Source organism: Amblyomma mixtum, chromosome 4 (genome assembly GCF_055824585.1).
Source record: "Amblyomma mixtum isolate Tamu chromosome 4, ASM5582458v1, whole genome shotgun sequence".
NCBI classification, from domain to species: Eukaryota; Metazoa; Arthropoda; class Arachnida; order Ixodida; family Ixodidae; genus Amblyomma; species Amblyomma mixtum.
In genome coordinates, this window is record NC_143015.1 from 131,609,680 (window position 1) to 131,636,204 (window position 26,525).

The 26,525-nt window shown below is 49.1% G+C and overlaps 1 protein-coding gene across 1 annotated transcript in view; it reads left to right on the top strand.

The window, feature by feature from the left end:
* The first annotated feature begins 214 nt into the window (after positions 1-214).
* LOC149348237 (fatty acid synthase-like) overlaps positions 215-26,525 on the top strand; it is a 49,489-nt gene continuing 23,178 nt past the window's right edge. The window contains exons 1-15 of the mRNA XM_089585772.1: positions 215-347; positions 1,384-1,710; positions 6,173-6,373; positions 9,506-9,628; positions 9,970-10,203; positions 11,240-11,541; positions 12,692-13,078; positions 13,968-14,157; positions 14,595-15,283; positions 16,082-16,298; positions 16,582-16,836; positions 18,766-18,939; positions 19,530-20,760; positions 22,444-22,598; positions 24,632-24,841. Of these exons, the coding sequence (XP_089441898.1) occupies positions 215-347; positions 1,384-1,710; positions 6,173-6,373; positions 9,506-9,628; positions 9,970-10,203; positions 11,240-11,541; positions 12,692-13,078; positions 13,968-14,157; positions 14,595-15,283; positions 16,082-16,298; positions 16,582-16,836; positions 18,766-18,939; positions 19,530-20,760; positions 22,444-22,598; positions 24,632-24,841 (4,828 nt within the window). The remainder of the gene's footprint in view (positions 348-1,383; positions 1,711-6,172; positions 6,374-9,505; positions 9,629-9,969; positions 10,204-11,239; positions 11,542-12,691; positions 13,079-13,967; positions 14,158-14,594; positions 15,284-16,081; positions 16,299-16,581; positions 16,837-18,765; positions 18,940-19,529; positions 20,761-22,443; positions 22,599-24,631; positions 24,842-26,525) is intronic.

The window sequence follows — 26,525 nt, forward strand, 5'->3', positions numbered from 1 at the left end:
CAACGAACAGCACTGGGCGTCATTTGCTTTTCATCTCCATCGAATTGCGGCCGCCGCGGTCGGGTTCCAACCCGGGTACTACGGATGAGTAGACGAGCGCCTTAACTACTGAGCCACCGCGGCGGGTCAACGCGTACGCCGTTTTTGTTTTTTCGCGATGTATGACCACCTCCCGAACCTCATGCTGGATGTTCTCCGTTCCTTTCAGGTAACCATGACAGAGGAGGACTTTGTCATCACGGGCTTCTCGGCCTATTTTCCACAAGCCGACCACCTGGCAGAGTTCAAGGAAAAACTCTACGGGGGTGTGGACACGGTCACAGACGATGAGGCACGCTGGCCTCGAGGTATCAGCGGCATCTGTGCTCGTCTTGACATTACACTTTCCGTTCTTGGTGCCGTAATGCACCATCTCGATTACGACGATATAATGCGAGTAGACCCGTCACGCGACCCGGAAGACAATGGACTGTTGTTCACTTAGCACATATGCGGTCCTCAGTTGCTTTGTCATTCGTCTGCGGAGTCCAATGTCTCTGGTTAGACTCTTGGTGATGGCAGCCGTACCCTGACAAAAGTTAAGTACAGAACCCTCGTCCGCTGAGGAGCAGGTTGAATAATTTTCAGGAGACCTCCCAGCTTTCCTTATGGTCCAGAGTGTAGCTTGGGCCCCTAAAATTCCGTTATTTGTTGAATATGCTATGACTTTCCCGTCAATTTTTCTCCCTTTGTTCAGCTTTCACGGCTCTATAAATCAATAAAACGAGCCCGCATCATCGGACTTAAATTTCTGTGTAGCCGGACAGAGAGACCATTTTGCCTTCTGCCTACTCCACATTGACTGTCCTGCGTCTCAGTGAGTCTCAGTGACACAAGAGCTCAGTCGCTCACTGTAGTGACTAAAACTGAAACATAAGCTGTGACCAGAAGTGTGTTAGCTCTTTTTCATTCAGCGATTAAACTGGTCACGCAAAGCAACCAGTTGGGAGAACTGCTCAGAATTCCAGGTTGAAGTAAACCAATGAATGATTTCCAGTGGCCGTACAGAAACGAGCCTTATGCATTCCCAGAAAAGAATGACTTGACCGAGACTGCTATAGATGGGCATAGACTGCATACGGTACCGAGGGAAGCAAAACAGCTGAGTGTGAGGCGTATCTTTCCGTCCGTATTCTTCCATCACTATGTCGCGTTAAAGATTCCACCTGTAAGGAAAAACACACCAACGCATGGGCCAAAGAACTTGAACTGCGGGTCTCAAGATTACAGCAGGCGACTGCTAGGGCACGTATCTTCTGTGTGGCAGAAAACGAAGGGGCTTGTTAACGCTGCGTCACGAAATCCTAACGTTCCGCATGTTCACCTTTTCTCTCCCGATTTCAGGTCTGCTGGGCTTGCCCGAGCGTTTGGGCAAGATCCACGACCTGACCCAGTTCGACGCGCAGTTCTTCGGCGTGCACCCCAAGCAAGCGCACGTGATGGACCCCCAGCTGAGGCTGCTCCTGGAGACCTCGTACGAGGCCATCGTGGATGCCGGCTACGACCCGGCGACCTTGCGCGGTCGCAAGATCGGTGTCTTCCTCGGCTCCCCCGATTCCGAGACAGGCGATGCTTTCACAATGGACTCGGAGAAGGTCATCGGCTACTCCGTGATTGGCTGCTGTCGGTCAATGTTCTCCAACCGCATCTCCTACTCGTTCGATTTCAACGGTGAGTGGCACAAGCTGTTTCTCATTATTGGTTTCCACCCTGCGCGGTTCTCTACGGGGATGTTCTTTATGACTGGGTTTTCCCGATGTGGTTGCTCCCGATGAGGTTTCTTACGATGAGGTTCTTTACGACGGGGTTATTCGCATGTGGTTCCCCCTGATGAGGCCCCTTTCGATGAGGTTCCTCATTAAACGGTTTTTCATGGTGCGGTTCCTGGCGATGAGGATTCTCACGATGCGGTTCATCAAGGTGCGACATTCTCTTGGACTGTGGCTCCTTCGGTGAATAATTTGTCTCAAGTTTGCTCAAACGCTCAAGTTTGGACGACTTACCGAACTCGGCGTTAATTAGGGGATGCCTGTGCAGGGCCGCTTCTCCCTGCAATGCAGTTACTTGAAGAAATACTAAGTAAACATAATTCGCGATTAACTCTGGATGATGGCACCGGTGTATGAAATTATGAAGGAAACATGATTAACTGGCTAGTATCGTGATTACGTGTTGAGCACTAAGAAACTTCATTACTGGTCAATAATTTCCGAACTACGAAAGAAAATTTGCGGGGCAACAATTATGTATTCTTTTTATCCTTTTTTTGTGCTTGAGGACTGCATGCGATTACTGCATGTATTTGTAAACAGAATTGTCTCCGCAATACTTTCTTGCTATTCCTTTTATCCTGGTTTTTCTTACTACCTTTAACTTTATCCCCTTTTCCGACCGCCTCCGCGGTGGCTCGGTGGTTACGGTGCTCGTGTGTTAGCGCACAGCAAAGAACACCAGGGGGTCTAAATTTCCGGAACCCTTTACTACGGCGTCCCTCTTAGCCTGAGCCGCTTTAGGACATTAAACGCCATTGAACCGACCGACCGACCGACCGATGATGATGATGATGAAAAGCCTTTATTTAATAAAAGAGGTGAGGCTTTATTAAAGAGCCCCGCAATGGGTGGAGTCCCTATTCCGGGACCCCATTGGTCGAAGCCGCCAGCTTAGCCCTCTTGACCAAAGCCTTTTGGGCCTGAAGGTCCGAGCAGCCAAGCAGGGCCGCCTCCCATTCCTCTCTGGTAGGGTTGGGGTGGGGGGAGAGAGCTGAGTTGCGCTGGCAAGCCCAAACCATGTGGTAGGTGTCAGCCACCTCGCCACAGTGTTTGCACCTGCCAGTGAACGCGGGATCGAAATGTTTTAATACTGCCGGGCACAGCATTGTATTAGTGAATAGTGAACGAAGCAAACGCGTTCGTTTGCTTTCCCCAGTCCCTTTGCAGGGGCTGGGTACACGCGGTGCCTATCCTTATAATAAGATGTTATGTCTTTGAACGAGAGTAAAGAGCCACCTTCAGGTTTCAGGTGCTCAGGAGCCAATGGGAACGCCCGGTGAATGAGTGCTCGGGCCGCCGCGTCTGCAGCTTCGTTTCCTGCTAGGCCCTGATGGCCCGGAGTCCAAACTATGCAGCGGGGAGTAGGATCGGTGTCTCGGCTGCAGTTCCTTAGTGGAGTTATCCAGCCAGTCTCATAATTTTTACACGCCGAACGCGAATCTGTTATGATGTGTTTTGATTTGGTATCAGAAGCAGCTAGGGCGATAGCAACCTCTTCAGCTTGTGTTGTGCCTGGGGCTTGAAAGGACAGACCATCCACCTGTAGTTCTTGATGTATGACCGCGGCAGTGTACCACCCCCCGTGGGTCGGCCCGGCTACATCTACGTAGTAGACACCTTGCTTGTTGCCATAGTGGCGCGCTAAGGCTTCCGCCCTAGCCTGGCGACGACCACTATGGTCTTCCTTATCCATCTTAGTGGGGAGGGGTCGAACTCTGACGGCGCGTCTCCAGAGTTCGGGCACTCGGACCCGCTCCTGAATGTGGAAATCGTGTTGGATGCGAAGCCGGGCTAGCAAGTCCCGGCCCGACTTCGTTTGGGCTAGCCTCGTGTATTGATTTGTGAGATGGGCTTCCTTGAGCTCCTGAAAGGTGTTCACCACTCCCAATGCAAGAAGTCTCGCATTGGAGGTGGAGACAGGAAGGTCAAGTGCCCTCTTCATCATTTTACGGAGTATTACCTCAACTTTGTCTTCGTCGTGCTTCCGCAAGTGTAGATAAGGGACCGAATAGAGAATTCGGCTGATTACGAAAGCATGGGCCAGCCGAACTGCATCCTTGCTTCGCAAACCCCCTCTCTTATTGGAGACGCGACGGACCATACGGCCCACCTGGTCTCCAATTTTGCGGAGCTTGTGCAATGTTGTGTCTACTCTTCTTTGGCTATTGATGAAGAGTCCGAGTATTCGAATTTCTTTGGCCTCATGTATGGGGCCACTTGTTAAGGAGAGATGTATTTTGGTATTGTCCTTAGGTGATGCCCTAAGGTGTACAAATTCAGATTTGCTGGGTGCGTATTGGAGACCACAGTGCCCTGCGTAGCAATCCACTACGTGAGCGGCTGTTTGCAGGCATTCCTCCATGCGCCCTAAGTTTCCCTCTGTGGCCCAGATCGTGATATCATCGGCATACAGCGCATGCCGTATGCCGTCAATACCCTGCAACTGGTCCGGGAGATGGAGCATCGCCAAATTAAAGAGTAGGGGGGATAGCACCGCGCCTTGTGGTGTCCCCCGCGTACCCATTTGATACAGGCCGTATTCTGCCTCTTGGATTTTGATTAATGCTGTTCGATGGGTGAGAAAGTCTTTGATATAGTTGAAAGTGTTGCGGCCACAGTGGGTCTCACTGAGGTGTGTCAGTATGACGCTGTATGACCGTATGTCTGTATGACTGTATGACCGTATGTATGACCGCTGTATGTCAGTATGACCGACCGACCGACAGCTCTTTTTTTCCACCGCATGCGGATCTGGTGGCCAAGGGATGTGTGGCCTTTTACTCTCGTTTTCATTTCTTTTTTTCTGTAAAATACACAACTACGACCGGTCATTAACCTTGTACGATCCTTGTTCTGTAGTGTGTTTTTCAATTTAGTTTTTAATTTAGTTCTATTTTCTGGTTGGTTGTTTGTTACTTGTATAACGATGTTAAAATAACCATGTTCTACTTGATTCTTTTTCCCACCCCAGTTATGTAACCCCCCTCACATAATACTCCAGTCGGAGCCTGTGAGGTATTTGAATAAATAAAAAAATAAATACGATGGCTTAGCAATATGCAATTGAAACAATGCAACTGGTTCAGATCGTAAATGGACAGGTTTAAGTGGGAGAAGGATCTGAATTGTCGCGCTGCCAATGTCCTTGCCTTCTTTCCTCAGAGAGGGAAGCGTGCCTTAAAGGCGCAGTGAGAGCTTTTAATTAATCTTCCAATCCCTAACATAGAAATTGCCCTTATAGGCGCCGATAAATGACAGCGCGAAAGACGGGACAATAAGGAAGAGACACAAGACACGAGCGCTGTCTCTTCCTTATTGTCCCGTCTGTCGCGCAGTTATTTATCTGTGTCATGAACCAACTGGCCCGGCTAATTCCGATCCTGGATCTTATAGGCGCGTTGGTGTAGGCATGGTATAATCAAACGCGTAGTCGAAATGCTTAAAGGGACACTGAGGAGAAATTTATCGTTGGCTTGTATCGACAGAATACCAGCTCCTGATTACAAAAACGCCACTCATACTGACAACAAAGCTCTTGTAACGCAGAAAAGAGCAAGAACCAAAATACAGGTATCGCCGCCGCAGGCCGAAATCGCAAGTACAAGCGTGATGACGTCATAGGGCAAACCAGTGTTGCTAGAACCAATGGCTCTAGCAACACTAGGACACGAGAAGCCGCAAATCACTGAGGCGCAGCCAATGCCACGGCCGTGCTAATGCATGCGCAAATCTTCTTGACGTCGCCAGATGGCGCCACGTACCCGGCAGCTACGCGCGCGCCTGCAGCATCGGGACCAATCAGCGCCTGCTCACCGGCGGTAGGCGGGCTCCCGGTATTCTGCTAACGGTAACAAGGTACACGGTATGCTAAAGGTGTCTATTTGCGAGAACTTCGTTGACGACTTCGAGAACGGGATCCATCGTAACGCTGGCAAAACGCCGGTGCAAACGTAAACGAAGCGACGGTAGCGACGGCCGCAATAGTCGATAGATGCCTTCAACGTGCGGCCGGCGGTAGCTTTCTTTTCGGCTGCTGCTAGTCCGCACAGCTTGGTACCAGAAATCACGGAGTCTGCGTTACGTCATGTGCACGTCATGTTTCACGTCACTTAGTCCTGTGTCGTCATAAGAGAGTTCCAAGTTTGAATCAGAGCGGCGGGAAAAACTTTTTCAACTTCGAATCCAAATTTCTTAGAAATAAATGCACCTTTCATTGCCGGCAAAGGGCCAACAAAACCATGAAATGCCGAACTATCGGATTTTGCTTAAAAAAATATTAATAGAGCTCTCCTCACTGTCCCTTTAATGACGAGAGTTGACTTTTTTTTTACTGTGTTCATCAATTGCCTCTTCCTCGGCAGGTCCGAGCTTCACAGTCGACTCGGCGTGCTCGTCGGCGATGACAGCCCTGAACCAAGCCATGCTGGCACTTCGTTCCGGACAGTGCGAGGCAGCCATTGTAGGTGGCAGCACTGTAGCCCTCAAGCCAAATACATCCCTCAACTTCTTCCGCCTGGGCATGCTGTCACCAGACGGCAAATGCAAGAGCTTCGACGCAGGCGGTGAGTTAATAATTGGCGCTGCACGTCGTAAATCGTCGGGGAAAAAAAATCGAGGGGGCACTTTGGTGACCCAAAGTGCGGTGAGGCGAAAGCCTTTCCCGCAACGCTCTCCAGCGTCCCTACGCTAGACAAGAACTGCATATTCACTGGCAGGAAGTTGGCGTAGCATATTGGTTAGCACGCTGGGCTATGGAACCGAAGAATAGTGGTTCGATTCCTGCCACGTATAAGATTTTAGGTTTTTCTGGTTAATGACTAGTTAGTCTTGACTTGCGATTAGTATGACTTTTACTATGACTTGCAACGGACGGACAGTCATGGCCGTGAGTATGAGCCATTAAAGTATTCCGCCTTGAAACGGTCGAGTGTTTTGTGTACTATCAAAACTCACTGTCCACGTAATTTTTTTATTTATTTATTTGAAATATTGCCAGTCTCTAGTTGAGACCTTACCAGGTGGGCATTACATGTATAATACATGGTAAATACATGGTAATTAATACATGGTAAAAGGATTTGCCCCGCATGGACTAAAAGCCAGGTGAAAAATCGCAGTCTAATTCTGCCTGCCTAATAGCATAGAAGGTGTCTCCTCACTCTAAAAAAAAAGAAACCTAGGTGGCTGGCTTTAAAGTTAGCAAAGTTCTTAACATCAGCGATATTGTGTACCTAGGAAGCGTCTTGTTATGTGTTGCGCTTGGCTGTACGTGCAACAACATATGCAACGGATTCGCAAAAAGAAAGCGAGACATCCATCAAAGATGTGGCACGTTTTTGCGCCAGCCAGAACTTGTTTCGGGCCACCTATCTCCTCTGGCATAGTAACTAGCGATTGTAGTGTGACGTCCCGGTCACGGACCGCTGTGCAATCGGCTGATCCGCTATGCCTCTGCCATATGGCCTCTGCCATATATGCCTCTGCCATATGGAGCCCGCACCAAACTTATTTAATTAATGCATTAGAAGCTGTCCAAAACCGTGCCACTCGATTCATCCACTCTGCATACTCATATGACGTCAGCATTTCTTCATTGAAAGCATTATCAGGACTACCGCCCCTTTCGTTCCGTCGTCGCATTTCAAGTCTCACCCTTTATCACAAATTATTTCATTCTTCCCTCAATCGGTCACCGTATATCACAGCAGCCGCACGCATATCTCACCGCACCAGTCATCACCTACAAGTTGCCCGGCCGCCATCGCATACTGCCACCTTTTCCGCTTCATTTTTATTTCGAGCAGCAACGGACTGGAACGGCCTACCCCCTGACATCGTCAACATCGCTTCATCCTCTACTTTTCAAGAACATGTAACCGATCACCTTCAGTGCTGAATAATATTCGCTGTTTTGTTTGCTCATTTCATTAAAATCCCACCCCTTATGGTTGGTTGGTTTATGGGGTTTAACGTCCCAAAGCGACTAAGGCTATGAGAGACGCCGTAGTGGAGGGCTCCGGAAATTTCGACCACCTGGGGTTCTTTAACGTGCACTGACATCGCACAGTACACGGGCCTCTAGAATTTCTCCTCCAAAGAAATTCAGCCGCCGCGGCCGGGATCGCCCACCCCTTATGTAATACCCCCGATACAAGGGGGCCTTTAAGGTAAATAAACTGAACTGAACTGAACTGAATATAAAGGAGTACAAGGTGTATTTAGCGAGTGTTGTTATAGTGCTTGATCAAGGGGTCGTGTTATGCGTGGGGGACGACCATGTTCGTGTGTAACCCTACAAAAATTCACTGGTACACTTATGGGTACGCCGAATTTTATCAAACCGACCGAGAGATGAAGAGGAAGAGGGAAGGCAGAGATGTTAACAGAAGGCTGTTCCGGTTGGTTACCCTGCACTGTGAAAGAGAGATGAGGGGATGGAAAAGCGAAATAGAGAAAGGGCGAGGAGCACCGTTACAATTTGTTACTGAAGCCAGTTGCTCTCAGGTAGCAAAACAGAGCGGATTCCTTTGATGCCGCAGTGTCCACTCATGTGGAAGTTCTTGGCTGACGAACTCAAATGCAGTCCGAAGGGCTGCTGTTGAGTTGCACCACGAGAACTGGATGTAGCGCGACCAGTACTTGCAGTGCGCAGGCTAGAAAGCAAAACACGTTAATTAATAATGACATTAATCAAGGACGTGGGCATACCCATCATTTGCACATCTTGGCCACGGTCCGGTCGTGGCTTTGGTCTGGGTGATTCGTAGGCTTTGGACTTGTTGAGTGTGGCAACGTCCCTGTGGTGGGCGTACAAGGCTTCGGCAGTGGTGGCAAGTAATATCTGAGATAAATCCGACGTTACCGGCCGATATGTCGTCATGTGCAACACTCTCGGCAAAAAATTTGAAAATCGGAAAATTGTAAGAGAGTGTTTTGGACATATTGAATGTAATGGCGAATTCTTCTGATACACGCAGCAAAATATTTCTTTTAAAATGTTTCCATCAATCGCATGGAATAGTTGAGACTGCCATAAAAAAACAATAAGGATAGCTTTTGACGATAGCAAAAACGTTAATAGTAAAAAAAGATACAAGACTGCCGTTGGTTGATCTGCAGATATATTGATTGTTATAGCGAACTTTTGCATCATATGAAAAAAAAAACGGCTTTCATAAACGTTTTCCTGCTCAAAAATGCTTTGTTCAGAATTGTTTGGTATGAAATCCAGTGCCGTAGAAATAAGTAGCTCGCTATGAATGATTACAGAAGAACGGCGTTTCGAACTAGTTGAAGCGTGATGTCAGGGACTGAGTGACAACGCTGAAAGATAAAACTTAGAAGGAAAAACACATGCCCGTGAAACTAGCAAAGGAATGCTTTCGAAGAGCAGCCAATGAACTTCGCGCTGTCTGCTTCAGATGCGCTCGGTTGTGGCACACGTGCGTGACTCTTCCACCACCACCATCATCATCATCAACCTGACTCCGCCTACTGCAAGGCAAAAACCTCTCCCATGTCTCTCCAATTGACCCTGTCCTTTGCAAGCTGGGGCTACCGTATTCCCGGAAACTTCCTTATCTCATCCGCCCACCTAACTTTCTGGCGCCTCCTGCTACTCCCTTCCACGCCCTGTGTTATAGTGCCATATACAACCTTGTTCCTGGCATGAATGACTTGTTTCCTGGCTGCAGGAAGTGGCTACGTCCGAAGTGAAACCGTGGGTGTCTTCTTCATTCAACGAGCTTCGGAGGCGCGCCGGATCTACGCCAAGCTGATCCACGTGAAGGCCAGTGCAGATGGCCATAAAGCCGAAGGTATGTTGACTGTTGGAGTGAGCTACCCCTGGTTAAATTAGTTTATTTTTATTCTTTATTAACAGTCAAAGGGTGCGGAAGGTTTCGGCCTGTGCGAATGAATGAAAGACGTGCAGAGTTCATGAAAAAAGACCATTATGTCATGCATTCTTCCCCTTAGGACTGTCTCCAACTAATACGGTCCTGTTTGAACAATGTAGCAACAAGAAATGTTAGGTTTATTGCTCTCTGTGTATGCGTGGTTAAATTTTTGATTCGGAATTACGCGCGATGAATTCTGAAAGCGAGTCTGTGTCAAGTGACCCGCAAATAACTGCGTCCGCGATCTGTGCATGTTCCAGGCATCACATTCCCGTCAGGCAAGGCCCAGGAGCAATTGCTTCGCGAGGTGTACGCTGAGGCCAACGTGGACCCTCTCGAAGTCAGCTACGTCGAGGCACACGGCACTGGCACCAAGGCTGGTGACCCCGAAGAGCTGAGTGCCATCAGCAGTGTCTTCTGCCAGCCCGGTCGCGGCAAGCCACTCATGATTGGCTCCGTCAAGAGCAACATGGGACACTCAGAGGGCGCCTCTGGTAAGGGGCACTTCATTATGTGCGCCTTCCCACATGTTAGCTGGAAACATTGGTTATTGTTCATAATGTTCAGTTGCTTGACCTTTCCTCTAGCCGTGAATCGGCTCTTTGCAGAGAACGCACTCTGGCGGAGACAGGCTTCGTGCAAATCTTGTAATTTTAGACCTTGCATCTCTTCTACGGTACGGGGGAAGAGTTTGTTAGTATGACGAGGTTGCCATCTCTCAGCAGATTAAATGTGTTCACTTTTTTATAGCGCTAGACGCACGACCCATTTTCTCATATGCTGTGGGTGCGGCACGCAACTAGATTGCACAACGCTGCAGCAATGCATCTACGCGTCAGAAATGGCCCGAAGAAGAGTACAGAGTGTTTGCGGGTTATTGTCTCAAGGCACTCTGCTTCTAATACCCGAGAATCATAATTTCAACGTGTGTCGTGACAAAAATGCCTGGCTAAAAGGCTTTAGTGCAAAACAGTTTTTACTGTACAAGTATAACGCCGACACAAAACTAAACACTAACAACCGCACAATGTCGGATTTGTTGTTTGGCACGGACCCCTGTACCATTGACTATAAATATATAGCGACATAATTCAGTTATTATAATCCTGTTATGTGTATTAGCAAAGTGCTAATAATGCTGGAGGATGTATTCTGGTAGTGCGGGTATGTAGAATGAGTGTACATCGGAGCCTGCCACCCATAGGCTGCGACCACTGTTCCTCTGCTGGGTAAGGCCTGAAACCGGCAATTTGTTTACTTACTGTGTTCGTTATTGAATATAAGTTCAGGTTTCCTGCGGTTTTCTTTCCACTGCCGCTATAAAGGGAGACAGATTGGGTTTTTAAGTCTCCTATTTTTTTCCGTCGTTTTCTTCTGTCTTCTGTTCTAGCTGTACTGACTGGAAGGCATTGCCGTGAACGTGGCTTTGGTTTCTTTGGAGTGGCTTACTTCCAAAGCTCTACGCTCACTGTCGATTACTGAAACTTGTACCGATCGATTTCGGCACATCCTCTGTCTCACTCTTCTCAGGCGTCTGCTCGATAGCCAAGGTGATCCTGGCCATGGAGACCGGCACCATCGCCGGCAACCTGCACTTCTCGGAGGCCAACCCCAACATCCCTTCGCTGCACGACGGCACCATCGAAGTGGTGGACAAGGCGACGCCCTTTCCCGGCGGCCTGGTCGGCATCAACTCGTTCGGCTTCGGCGGCGCCAACGTGCACACCATTCTGGAGGCCAACCCCGCACCACACGTGGACAGCATTCCACGCGAGAAGCCTGAGCTGCCCAGGCTGGTTCTCATGGCCGGAAGGAACATGGACTCGCTCACTGTGGGTTTTCTCTGCTGCTCTGTGTGAAATAAGCACCTCCTCTTTTCAAATGGCAGTCAGACCAGGTGGTTTCGGTACAGTTCCTGGAATATGCTGGCTAGTATACCGATCTCGAGAGCGCCGAGGAGCAACAAAGAGCAATCACTGCCAGCGGCTGCCGCTCAGGGGCGCTGCCGACTTGGAGTGTGCTGCGCTGGGGCCTTCTTCGTGAGACACGATCACGGATTTGTTTTATTCCTTTATTTTTAGCGTGGGCCATATTTCAATACATATTAGCTTACAATACATGTGACACACTGCGGCGCACACTGTGATGGCACATTGGTACAAAGCACATCCGTTCTTTACAAGGCTGTTTTACCTTGGACATTCTTGTTATGCGACAGTTGGATGAGGTGTCACTCTCACGATACAGACGCGCGAGACAAAAGACAGGCAGCAAAGAATTATGCAATCGCGCAAGCGATGGCATCGGGCTGCACTAAGCGAAATTGTCTGGTGGCGATGCACACTCCCTGCGAGCAGCGCTCTCAATCGGCATCTGTTGGCAGTCATTGGAAACTGCGCCCCCACTTTCCCGTGGCGAACTGCCGGTGCTCGGCATACGAGCAAGCATATTATAGGCACTGTAGTTTCAGAACGTCGAGTACATTCCTGTTATTCTATTATACACTTGCTCGTCCGCTAGCCTCTTTTCCTGTTTCGCATTAGGGGTCTGGGATAAAGCATCGCTTAAATAACGACATGCTATGGGAAACACGCCGTAAAGCTGTGCTTTTTTATTCTTGAGACGGTGCTTTGTAGGGGAGCGTTCGCCAGCCATGCCAGCACCTCAGTGTGGCGTAACCACCAGTCCTCATAAGTAGCGGCACATCGCGGCGAGTGCATGAACAAAAGCACCCAGCGAAACCCTAATGCGAATCGAGCGCTGTGACTGGCATTAATAGTACCCAGGAGGTGCTGGTGTGCACGCAGAGTCATCGTGAACTTGCTTCGATCGGTTATTTTACAGCTTCCACAGCTCTGGCGTAAGTTCCTGTATTCAGGAGTAAAGCAGTCCTGTTGCGACATCAACACCTTTGTCTTTACTTAAAAAGCAGTTAGCGATGTTTGCGTCCATGCATATGCTGTCATCATGCTTCCTCTGCAGCGCACCCTGGACCGGGTAGAAGCCGAGGGACCGTACCCAGACTCGGCCTACGCCCTTCTCAACAAGGTCGGCCAGCCCAGCTTGCAGCAGTTCCCATTCCGGGGCTTCGCCATTGTCCACGTCGACGGTTCCGACAAGGAAGCCGTCAAGGTCGCAGAACAGGCCCCTTTGGAGAAGAGACCCCTCTGGTTCGTCTTCACCGGCATGGGGTGCCAGTGGAGCGGCATGGCCCGGCAGATGATGCAATTCGACGTGTTCGCTCGCTCCATCCACAAATCACACGAGCTGCTCAAGCAGTTCGGCATCGACCTGATAAACCTGGTGACCAGCGACAACAGCGACAACCAAAGCGTGGTGACACCCTTCGTCTCCATCACCGCCATTCAGGTAAGACTTTACCGTGAAGAAGAACGCATTGCCAACGCCGCTTTGGGCAGTAACGCCTGTGTAACTTTATTAATAGATGTGAGTTGGCATTTTTCCTCTAGGTTAAGGCAGCACCACATCAGCACTCCATGTCTGTCTAGTGGAACATCCCGTTTTTGAAACTTGAAATCCAACATGCAGTTCACATGCTTTTGCCCTAAATACGGAAGCCAACGTCGATACCTATGCCGCAGTGGATACCAATGGCCTCGGGGTATAGATGTCTGGGTGTCCCGATGTTCACCCGGGGAGCCGACGCCCTGCGATACTGATGCTCACAGGGGCAGTGATGTCCGTCGAGGTTCCGATGCTCCTAGGGTAGTGATGCCTCCCGGCGTAGCGATGCTTTGCGCTGTAGCGATTCCTTGCGAGCTTGCGAAGCTTGCAAGTGTAACGATGACGGCATGCATGCCACGATGACTCCGCGTGCTCCTGCCGAGCGGTAGCAGGCGTTTCGCTAAATTCTCTTTCCTTTACCGACAGTTTGTTTCGTCAATATTTTGGCTACGTGTGGCGAGGAGTAACCATCATAAAAGTTTAAAACGGATCCAGTGCTCCTCAGATGCCGTCATTTTCCTGCCGGAAGTGTCAATGATAGATGTAGATCATTCTGTGTGGTACTGTAGAAACCTTCAACACGGCAATTATTTACCTTGAGGACTATAGGCGCACGCCCAAGCAATCCTGGATCCCACTATCTACGTTGCTTATTCTAAACGTGCACATGCGAGTTCACTCTGCGTCACATAGTACAGATGCAACTTTCGCGCACTAACGGAGTGTCGAGGCTCTTACGTACGGATGTCAAAATCTGCATATCGTCCACGTTTTCCTCTCCTTCTCCTCACAGGTGGCGCTTGTAGACATGCTCCACGCTATGGGAGTCCAGCCAGACGGCATAGTAGGCCATTCGGTTGGTGAAATCGGGTGCGCCTATGCTGATGGTGGCTTCACCGCCGAGCAGGCCGTTCTGTGCTCTTATTGGCGAGGCCGCTGCGTCGAGCTGGGAAACCTGCCCAAGGGAGCTATGGCCGCCGTCGGTGAGTACTGCTTAGCGCTTTGAGTCTGAAGTTGGTATTCCCCGCTATTGGTGAATTACTGCGGGGCTGCAGCACGCCATTGTTAATCGTATTCTCGGAGGGGGCTGTGAAAATGTCCTGTTGCAGATTTTTCCCAATGTTAGGAAGAGTAATTTATCAACATTGGTTACCATAATTTTTACTACAAATTCGTCTGAAATCGTCGTACAGACCGGCCAGTTTCTGATCAGAGAGAGGTATATAACGTCGCAAATTATTTTTGGTTATATGACAAGGTTTTCCCTCGACCATTTGGCATGCAAGAATTTCTGAAGTAGATGGAAATATTGTCACTGATTTGGGAAATTCGCAAAATTGAGGCTCCTTTAATGGCATGAAAGTTGGCCTGCTCCACGACGACCTAAGTCGTCGCGTGATAGCTATAGTTCTGTTTTCAGGCCTGACGTGGGAAGAGGCGAAGAAGCGTTGCCGCGAAGGAGTGATGCCTGCGTGCCACAACGCCGAGGACTCGGTGACCGTGTCCGGCCCCGCCGATGCTGTGGCCCAGCTGGTCGCCGAGCTGAAGGCCGAGAACGTGTTTGCCCGCGAGGTTAAGTCCCTGAACGTGGCCTTCCACAGCAAGTACATGCAGAGCATCGGGCCCTCGCTCCAGGAGGCCCTTGGAAAGGTCGTTCTGCAGTCGAAGCCCCGCACCGAGCGCTGGATCAGCTCGTCGGTGCCCGAGAGTCGCTGGCACGAGCCCATTGCCAAGCGCTGCTCGGCCGAGTACCACGTCAACAACCTGCTGTCACCCGTACTATTCCGCGAGGCTCTGCAACACGTGCCCAAGGACGCCATCGTGGTCGAGATCGCACCGCACTGCCTCCTGCAGGCCATCCTGAGGCGCGCCCTGGGCTCCGGTGCCAGCTGCCTGGGTCTGATGAAGCGCGATGCGGACAACCCGACCTTCTTCCTCAGCTCTCTGGGAAAGCTGCACACTCTGGGGGTCGAGCTGGACCTGACCCCTCTGTACCCACCGGTGCCGTTCCCTGTGCCTCGTGGGACGCCCAACATCTCGCACCTGGTCAGCTGGGACCACTCGCAGCAGTGGACCGTTGTCGGGTGGACCGATTTCATGTCAGGGCAGGTGCGCAACAGCGGCTCACACGTATGCAACCTCCCGCGTGATGCGTGTAGAGGACTGAGCGATATGAGAGGGAACAGTAGTTCTAACTGAAGAAGCAAATTTATACTTCATTCCGCGCAAGGGACGCGATCTGCTCACAACGAGGGTTTTGCACTTGACGACATAAAAAACAGTTTGTTTGCTCCTCTGGAGTTTAAGTGGGAGTTTAAGCGGGAGTAGGAAGCGGTTTGCTACCTTGTACTGGGGTGGAAGAGAAGAGGGGGTTTAAAAATGAAGAGGAAAAGGGAGTTTAAGGAAATTGAAGTCCGTAAGCAAAAATCAAGGGGCAAAGTCACAGCCTGTCGTGCAAGTCTGACGTTTTCACAAAACGCAGCAATTCTTGTCCGGCCTTCATTGCCGACGATCGCCGGAGCCACTGTCCGAGAATCTTCAGCGTGGATCAAGGTGTTCCAGCGTACGGCATAGAGATTTTCTTTGGTCATGACTTAATGTTAACAGAAAAAACAACAGATAACTGGACAGCCCAGTGACATAAGATTAGCTACACAGTATGCATGCATTCTGCGCAGGGCTTGCCGTTTTTCATTAGGTCAGTGGGACAAAAAGAGACGTAATGCCTCAGAGACGCAAAACTGCGCTGGTAATGAAAGGTGCTTACAGGGCTCCTTTAGTAACTGGGAAGAGAAATGAATGCTTCCATCTCAGATAAGATGGTATTTTTACGAAATAAAATGGTATCATAACTCGCATAAGCGTCATACGCGCTAAGAACCACATGGATGGGTCTTGTGGGGGCAGGTGTCTGAAGAGATCGTGAAAGTGGACCTGGAGGCCAACGAAGACGACGCCTACCTGGCCGGGCACCAACTAGACGGCCGCGTACTCTTTCCCGCTGCCGGTTACATGGTGCTCGCCTGGAAGTCCCTGAGCAAACGAGGCGGCAAGCCGTTCTACCAGACGCCTGTGGTGTTCGAGGACGTCACCCTCCATCGGGCCACCATCCTCCCGCAGAGTGGTGAGCTGTCCGATTACTAGTTTGCGGGAGAAGCGGGGAAATTTTCACGGCTGCTTTTGGGGACTGTGTACCCGCGCTGACGATATGAAACAATCCGTCTGCCGATTTCCTTGGGTGTCATGATGCACTAACTTTCTGAACTCTCTACTCTTCTGAATTGAATGTTCTCACAAGGTGGTGCATAGAATGTTGAGGACAAAAATAAGTGGATATATACTTTGACGGCTTACTTGCCTGAAAAGAGGATCCCTGGCTACGTGCAGTGAACTGAGTCTGTTTGCAGGCCCCGTGAAGTTCCTGGTGAACATCATGCGAGCCTCGGGCGAGTTTGAAGTGTGCGAGGCTGGCACTGTGGCCGCAAGTGGTCGCATCCGCATGGCTGAACCCGGAGAGAAGCTCCTCGATAAGGAGCCTCCGGGCACGCCCACAGAGACGGTGGCCTACGAGCTCGAGACCGAAGACATCTACAAGGAGTTCAGGCTACGGGGCTACCAGTACCATGGCGCCTTCCAGGGCATCCTCAAAGCCGATCTGCATGGCGAGTGTTCTTTCTCTCTCTTTTTTTTTACTCGCTCTTCGTGTTGGGTCTTTTCTTTGTCGCGTTTTAATCGTTATCAGCGTCAGTGAAATTGGGAGGCTTTGTGTCTGAGTTTGCTGTAGGCAGATAATAAGTGCCAAACTCTTTCCTCGAGGGAGGACAGTTGTCGCCGAGCTAAAAGGTGTAACTCCTGTCTTTGAATTCAGTGCGTCACTTTTCTTTTGCACCATTTGAACAGTTCTCTTAATCTCTTCACTGAACTTATGAATGAATGAACAAGTGCTAAGAGCGTCCCTTTTAAACTGGACAGTACCGAATGCCGCTTTGGGCTTAGTGTTTTTCCATTGTTTCTTTTTGTGTGTTCAATTACCCGCCTCTCCCCTCCCGAGGGCTTCCACCCCTAACCCAAGCACTCACCTTCAACGCGCCACCCTCACCACCTAGAAGCCTCCACTCACCCAGAGCCCGCTCACCAGTGGAGTGAATGAGCGATGACAAAATAAAATTCGAAGACGCAAGGGATACACGATCAGCGTAAAAGTGAAATGAACAACATATACTGCTAACCCGTATTTGTGGCACCGCGTATTACGATCGCCTGTGCATATTCCACCATTAATTTCAACCTTAAAGAGTAAACTCGTAAATTTACCTTTCATATACAGATTTCAATGCTTTTTATTCTCTTCCGGCTGAGAATGCTAAACTTCTGTTTAATTCTCTTCTCTGTTTTTAAGCCATTAGTCCTCGAACCGTTTGCTGACGTCTAAGTCGGGTGCATTTACATTACTGTCGTCATCCCTGCATGCCAGGGGCACGGACATGGTAATTGTACCTGCATCAACGAATAGATGGATGCTGCCGCAGTCTAAAGAGATATATGATCAGTTGTTTCTTCAGATTTACTGCAGACGGCTCATGATTAATCATATATTTTTGCTGTAGCTTTGCGTTCTAAGGCTTAAAAAACGCTTTCGAACGTTTAAAAGGCTATAAACAAATTAACGCGCTTTAAAAAACGAAATCGCGATGCGACACGCCACCATACGGCACAGAACATTTTCGAGAGCCGAAGTAGAAGACGCCGCCACATCTCACATCTCAGGCGGAACTTTAAAACGGCACAACGTATTGATTTTAGAGTGTTACGTCCACTTGATACTTTTGTGCGATGAACGTTATTCGTGTCAGCTTCGTTGTATGTTCGCCAGCTCGTAATAATGAACTATTCGGTTAGGTCAGGCAGTTGCAGCTCTCGAAAGTGGTTTCATATGATCCGCCCTAGCTTGGAGCGCACGTTATCATCTTTTGGGCGCGAGGGAGGTTGCGGTGTAGTTAGTACTAAGCCATCATCGTACTAGTACTAGTTTCGAGCATCCAACTTTCTGCTACTAATGCCGAGCCACTGAGTAGCTAGTACTGATGTTGAGCCACGCTAGTGTTGGTGCTGGTACTGAGGGGGGCCACTTATTAGTGCTAGAGTCAAGCCACAGGCGGTAGTAATAGTGGAAGGCCACCCACGCGCTAGTTCTGGCACAAGTGCCGAGGCAGCCACTTGCTCGCGCTAGTGTCAAGCCGCCTGTGTACTAGTGCCAAGCAACTATGATTTTAGTGCTGCACTACTCGCTTACTTGTACTAGGGCCGAGCCACTCATGCGTTAATACTAATGGCAGGCCACCAGCTTACTAGTGCTGGTGCCAGAGCCGATCTACACGCCCACTTACTAATGCTAGTAGAGCCAAGCCACCTATATACTAGTGATAGAGCCAAGCCACCCAAATATTCATGCCGCGACACCCACGGCACAACCCACATGTAGTGGTCATGTGCGAATGTTGCCCGCTAGCGCCGCAATTGTTTCTTGTGCTTTCATATTCTTCACATCAACAATCTACGCAGCCTTCTTACACATGGCCGTTTATTCACAGAGCCATATGGAAAGCTACGTTGGGAGGGCAACTGGGTCACCTTCATCGACACTATGCTCCAGTTCAGCATCCTGGGCAACCCGGTGCGAGGTTTCAACTTACCCGTGAGGATACAGTCGTGCCGCGTCGACCCCGAGATCCAAGCGCGCGTGGCTGAGGAGGCTGGAGACGCCGGTAAGTTTCTCCTCACTTCAGTTCATTTCTGAATGCCACGTTTCTTTTCCTGTGGACGAAGCTTTAGCTTTGATGAAACAGCGCTTTTCCTACAAAAGAAAGTGGCCCCAGCTAAGCAACAGCTAACACCAATCTGACCTAGGATTAGTGCACACGAAATGTTTACAGTGTAGCTGCTAATGAAAGCGGGCTTTGCTGAAGACTGGAATCGCGTACAACAAACTTCTGAATTATCTCTAATTTTAGAAGTAACCGAAACGTCTTGATTTCTACCGTCAATTTAGAAATTAATGATACGGCCATTTTAACAACAGAAAAAGAAAAAAAATACTAGCATACAGGAAGACAGTAAAATTTGGAACTTTGAAAGCTAGAACATCTTCATCAGCCCCACAAAGACGAGCCAGGAATTGCAGTTGATTGCAGTTGAAAGAAATGAGCTCCCCAACTTTTAACTGGACTGTATTAGGGTTAATCTGGGTTATTTTATTCCTTATGCCACAATTGTTCAGCATTGGAAACTGAACAGGTGTTACGCTGCGGAGTTAAAAAAAAACCCTTTTCCATGTTTCGGCAATTCCACCCTACAGGCATTGACGTCGTATACGACCGATACCTCAACACGTGCCGAGCCGGTGGCGTCTCTATGCGAGGCCTCAAGGCCAGCACTGCGCCGCGACGTGCCGTGCAGCAGACCCCATTCCTCGAGGAATACCATTTCGTGCCGTACTTGGACGACGAGGCGGCGCGCAAGAAGCGCGAGGAGTGCGTGCGCGAGTACATTGACGTGTGCTGCAGCGTCGCCCTGCGCATCCTGGAGTCATGCGGCAAGAACAAGGCGCAGATCTCTGACGTCATGAACGGATTCCGCGATGCACCCGAGCAGGTGCTCAACCGGTACCTGGAGAACCCCGCCGAGAACCACGGCCTGCTGCGAGTGCTGGCTTCCATCCAGAAGCAGGCTAACAACCCGGTATCTTCCCTGGTGTCTACTGTCCAGTCGGCGGTGGCGGCCCACAAGGAGGACCTCGAGAGAGACTTACTCAACACAGCCCTCTTCGAAGAAGACCCGCTGCGACACATCCTCGACGTGGTCGTCGAGAACACAAGCGTCAAGAAGATTCGAGTCCTGGAGCTGGCTGGGGAAGTCAGCGACACGTTCCTGGCCCCATGGGTGTCTCAGCTGCTTCTCTTGTCCAACATCCTGCTGAAGATCGAGTACACCGTTGCCCACCCATCCCCGGACAAGCTGGCGTCTGAGAAGCTTCCAGAGGGTACCAAGACTATGGCTTGGGACCCAACTAGTGCCTCCAAGAACGGGCTGCCCGATGCCGACCTGATCGTGTTGCTTGCCGTCGGCGGTCAGGCCTCAGAGAGCCTCGAGGCCCTGGCCGGAGAACTGTCTGTGCGGTGCAGAGAACAGGGCTTTGTGCTTCTTGCTTTGCGCACGGCACTGACCTCGGCCGAGATGTTCCTGTCGACCGTCGGCAATGTTTCGCCCAGGGTGCATGCCATTGACGCCGTGGAGGCAGCGTTCTGTGCCCACGGCTTCCGCCTGGTAGGCCTGAAGTCAAACAACATCTCAACTCTGTTTCTGCTGAGGAAGACCTCGGCGGCGCCCTTCGACCTTGCGAAGAACGAAGTGATCACGGTGAAGAAGTTCGGCTTTGAGTGGGTCGAGTCCCTAAAGACTAAAGCGATTGAGTACGATAACAAGCCCGCCGGAGAGAACATCTGGCTGCTCGCTGAAGATGCTGGCGTCAGCGGCATTGTGGGCTTGACTAACTGCTTGCGTCAGGAGACTGGCGGAAACCACATCAGGTGAAGACACTACGCGGAGTTTACATAGCTCATGTCGATATGAATTGCTAGCGTGCTGCTGATCAACAATCGAACATGTGTGCCCTCATTGCCAGCCTGGTCATTACAATGAGCACAGTGAGCATAATGTTTATAATGAATGCAAAACAACAGTGTTTATTATCAATACCTCAAATGACCCAGGGATGGGGTATTACATGAAGGATGGGCTGAATGTTTCACTAATGAGAGATTGGATGGCAGCCTTGAAGTGCAGTGGATCGCAGTGGTGCACAGAGTCGATTGGCAGGCTGTTCCAGTGTCGAGCAGTTTGCACGAAGAATGAGCGAAAATGAGCTGTAGTCTGTGCTGGGGGAGGGTAGACTGCTTTGGGATGGTTGGTACGGCTTGATAAGCGATGAGCTGGCAAGATAGCTGAAACATCAAGTTGGCTGTGAACAGTGTAAACAGTGTAAAGTAAAACAGTGTAAAACAGTTAAGCAGTAAAACAGTGTAAACAGGGAACAGTGTAAAGAACAACGGAGCAAATTGGGTTACCAATTGATTTTATTTTTCTTAATTTCTGTGCATTTATATGGGCCACCCAAGGCCTTCATCGTATGGCGCTCGTTTGCCGAAAATGAGCTGGGGACATTGTGACAGGAGGGTTGTGTGGGTTGAGGGCGGAGTGAAAGAGTGCGAGTGGGAAAGACAAGAGGGGGTGGTGGTCGCTTTATGCATTGGAGCCCCTAGCGGAAGCGAGAAGAATTAACGCTCGCATCATAAATGCAGCTGTTGGAGCGAGCGAAGGAGTGTGAAAGAGAAGGCCCGCAGCAATAGCACCCGCACCAGGAGCCGAAATCGTAAAGACGCAAAAAAAAAGCTAATGTCAACAGTAAAAAATTTTAAGCATACTGAAGACGCAGAAATGCTGCTCTACAATTCATGATCGCCTGCCACATTTTTGCTTTTTATGACAGGCCGTTGTCATAACAAAACTTCTTGCAGTCTTTAAACAGAAATATTGTCCTATTGGCAGAATTTCCTTTAGTTCCGAAAGTAGTACGAGCAGTATTAAGGCGAAAGACTTTAATGCCTCATCGTTGTCGACAGAAGGTTGTCAGCAGGAGGTCGTCAGCAGAGATGTCACGCTTTTCTAGTCAGACCAGAAAAAGAGTCAGTGTACACGATGGGATTCGAACTACCAACCTTCCGTTACGCAGGCGAGCGTGCTAATGGCTACGCTACTTCCTGCCAATACATATGTAGTTCTCATTGTCTAGGACGCTGGAGAGTGTTTGCAGAAAGGCGTCGAATCAGACGGATACCTCCCAAACGCCCTACTGTGTCTCCAGCATTTAAGATTCACAAACAACTGTGTACTTAATTAACATCTTAACCACACATCAGTGACACAACCAGCAACACTGCACTTAAGGCTTTCGCCTCACCGCACTTTAGGTCACGCGAAGTGCCCCCCTGAATTTTTTACGACTTTCTGTTGTCACAAAACAGCTGGTGCAACCATGTGTGCGGAAAAGTTCGTTTCAATGTAGCAACTGAAGAAATGACGGCAAAAATTGTCGTAGTTCGTTACCATATTGTAATATTATAGTTTCTGCGATTTAAGCTAGACGGGTTCCCTTCTAGAGCTGCCAGAGGGAGAATCGGCGCTCAAGTCACACTTTCGTTTTTCCTCGACAGGTGCATGTTCAACGCCAGCATCAAGAGAGAAAACAAAGTAGCCAGCTTCCACCCAAGCGACCCAGCGTGCAAGGACATCTTGGAGAAGGACCTGGTGATGAACGTTTTCAGGGACGGACAGTGGGGATCTTACAGGCACCTGGTTACGCAGTCCTGTGAGTATAGCATGTCTTTAATCTATGTAGTTCAAAAGTATCTTCTGGCGGGCTAGTTGGTCTGAATCGTTCATATTTAAAACTGCGTGTACAAAAACAAGGACCGAGCAAGAACACAGAACACGCGCCTGGTTTGTAGAGCTTAGGAGTACCAAGCCGATATAGATATCATCAAACTACATAATCTATGTAGTTTGATGATATCTATATCGGCTTGGTACTCCTAAGCTCTACAAACCAGGCGCGTGCAGTTGGAAAAAAATTAGTGACACAGAGGCGAAGCTCTGGGTGCAGATACAGCTGAAATGCTTTTGCCTATTGTTAGTGGAGGGTAATGATGATGATGAAAACATTTTATTTGGAACTAAAATTGGTGGCCGGTATTCCTCCCGGAGTCCATTTTATCTTGCTGCCTCTTCAAGCCCTTTCGGTCAGCTCTTGCTGACTTTTCGGGTGTGAGCTGGACAGCATTTGTTCCCACCGCTCACTCGCCAGCTCTTCTTTCCTTTCTATTTCTGTATGTACTGGCAGGCCCATACCATGCGGTATAAGTCCGCCTCTATGGCAGTGTGCGTGTTGTGACTCATAGTCTTCTGGAGGGCTTGCGTAGTCTTTTTGGGCTTGAGCATGCATTTGGTTGTGTTATTCTCAATGGTATTTCCTATCCTGTCTAGTTCTTCGTCCGCTGGCGCGTATTCTCTTCTGCCTATCCTATGATGTGGGATTTCTGAGTATGTGGTCAGCAGGCTTGAGTAGTTTGCTCGTCCATGTCATGGGATGCCCGGGGTACGATTTCTAGGGCTGCTGCATGCAGATCTTCGTGTCCATACGAGCTTTGCATACCTTTAGGCTTCCTTGATGTCTTTCACAATCCTAATGGCTGCCTGCCCTATCCTGAATCTGATGTAGTTCCTGCACACTTCTTGCAAATCTGTTTTAGAGCGTCGCTCTTGAGCCCTCTTTCATGCATTGAGCAGCGACACAGAATTATAGATTTGCACAGAATTATAGATTTGCACAGCAATCTTCCAGGATTCCGGTGGGGGTTGCCGTTTATGCCTTTCCTGAATATTAGGAGCTCTGATTTGTTCGAGGAGCACGTCAGCCCGGATTCTTCGGCATATGCTTGCACTGCGTTTATTAGCTTCCTGCAGTCGGTTTTGCATTTCGTCTACGTTGCTGCTGTTCATCCATGTCATAACGTCATCGGCGTAGAGGGAATGCTTGATCCCCTCAATGGCGTGTTCTTTCTATCGGAGCCCCAGCATGGCTGTGTTAAATAGCATTAGGGATACTACTGCACCTTTTGGGGTCTCCTTGTCACCCAAGTTTGTGTGTTCTGCTTCGGTCTTCCCTACGGGCAGCTGTCCGCACTGTGCTGAGAAGTCCTCGGACATCTACCACATGGTGTGGGCCTGCCCCTCCACCCCTGCTATCCCCCCTCACCCCAACCCAACCCGGGAGGACTGGGAGGCGACCCTGCTCGGCTGCTCCGACCTGCAGGCCCAACGGGCCCTGGTCGCGCGAGCCCGGGCGGCGGCCGACGCCACTGGGGTCCCGAACTAGGGACCTCCACCTAGTACTTGCAAGGGCTGGCCCCCTCTGGGTCACCTCATGCATAACCTCCAGTAGTGTATGTGTAATAAATGTTTTCCACCACCACCTGCGTTGAGGCTGACCATGCGTTCGGCCAGGAAGCCTTCAATAAATCTGTACATCTTTTCACCGCAGGCCGTGTTCTGCCGGTTGTTTCTGTCGTTCCGACGGTTGTTAGGGTAGTGGCTATGCCTTTCGGCTGCTGAGCTCAAGGTAGTGGGATCGAATCTTTACCTTAGCGGCAGGATTTCTATAGGGGCAAAATGCAATATCACCTGTGTGCTGTGCGATACCACTGCACGTTAAACCGCAGGCGGTCAAAAGTATTCCAAAAGCCTTACGTTCCTCACAGCCCGCATGCTGGTTTCGGGTGTGAAACCCTGCTTTACTATTCCTTTCTTGTGACTGCATTATTGTTTTTTTCTGGTTTTTATTAGGCGATGCTCCGAAGACGACGACAGAGTACGCCTTCCTCAACGTACAGACTCGCGGCGATCTGTCCAGCCTGCAGTGGTACGAGTCTCCGCTTCGCTACGCGTCTCCCTCTAGTGGCGTCGACGGAGTACTGTGCAGCGTGTACTACGCTGCTCTAAACTTCCGTGACATCATGCTCGCCACAGGAAAGCTTCCACCTGATGCCCTGCCCGGTGAGCCCGCTAAACAGGCAGCTGTATGCACTCTCATGTGCACATAACCTTTACGAAAAATTCTTTAGACAATCTATAGATTATTCATAGATTGTTGTCTATTAAGTCTATAGACTGGCTGTAGAAAAATCCTAGAGAATAGTCTATAGACAATACAAGTTCTATAAAAGTCTACACAGAATCTATAAATTTAAGGCCATACACTTGTAATGGAATTTTTTTATAGATGATGTATAGAGTGTGAATAGAAAAAAAAAGGAGATATCTGTAGGAAGGCAATACAGTCTATAAGAAGTCTACTGACTCTTTACAGACCACTTGTATAAGGGAAGTGATCGATAACTTCGCGGTGGTAGTGATTATGCTCATATTCAGAAACGCTCCAGCGTCCACTTACTTCTTATCAAACGGTGACGCCCCTGTGGGCTGGGCTATGAGCTATTAGTGAAACCTTGCAATTCTTACTTCACCCCTATATTCGTATCCTGAGCGGCAATGAGGAATTCATTTGAACTTAGAAAGCGTAGTGACAGTTTGCTAACTTATCTCCACGCTTTGTACCAATAAGTGTTCAGTCACTTATTGGTGTTCAGTCACAAAAATTGCTCAGTCAAATATTTCTAAGAACAGCTTCGCGTTCTGGTTGATAGGAAGAGCAGGTGTAAGAAGGAGAAAACAAGGCAAGTAGACGACTGTAAAAGAATGGGTAATGGGCTTTAGGTTGGAAAAGATGACTTCATATATGGCTGTTGAAAGGGATGACCTTATAACAGTAAGCTACAGGCACCTTATTTGAAACTGTGTGTACTTGAAGTGGACTGTGTTTGGTGCCTGATGTGCATCACGAGATGTTTGGTGCCTGATGTGCATCACTGGAATACGCCTTATTGTCTGTTCATTTAACAATCCCTTGACGCTCGCGATGTGGCCAGCGCGTCCGCTTCCACAAAGGTTTCACGGAACGCCGACAGCTCGGCTCACACCGCACCTTTGATCATGGCGAAACTGTTGCATTCACATTCACTTTATTCCACATTTCTCCTGGTACAAAAAAAATGGGAGAGCAAGGACTAAAAGCTGCTAGTTAAGCACTTGACCAAGGCCCTTGCCCCCTTTGGTGGCAGCGTACAGCGGTTTCAAATCAGACAAAAAATTGCACACAATGTTTAAATTAGTTTCTGCAGAAGTTCTTGCACTACAGCACAAAATACGATCAAATAATATTTTATGCGCGTACACCACAAAGAATTATATCTACTCAGCACACACACCTACACATATATATAAAAATTCTATTCACTATACACAAAAATTTATACAACATGTACACACTTCACAAATGAAATCTGAAACATAGACAAATGTATTTATACAGAAATGCTTCTTTAATTACAATATGGAATACCAATCCTTAATCTATTGCTTCATACTGTTAGATTCCTAAAATATTTAACGAGTGCGGGTCTTGACGCTGTTCTTATGTCCATGTCTTTGTCTTGAAGTGTGTTTAATAATAATGGCAAGCGATGATCCAATCTACTAAAACCGTTATTTGTGCGAGAAAAGGGGACTAGCCAAATGTTTCCGTGTCTTATGTTGTAGGGAACATCGAAAGATTGTCTGAGATTGCACAGCCAGAGAAAGCATGTATTGGATTTTGTCAACGAGATTTTATATTTCATAC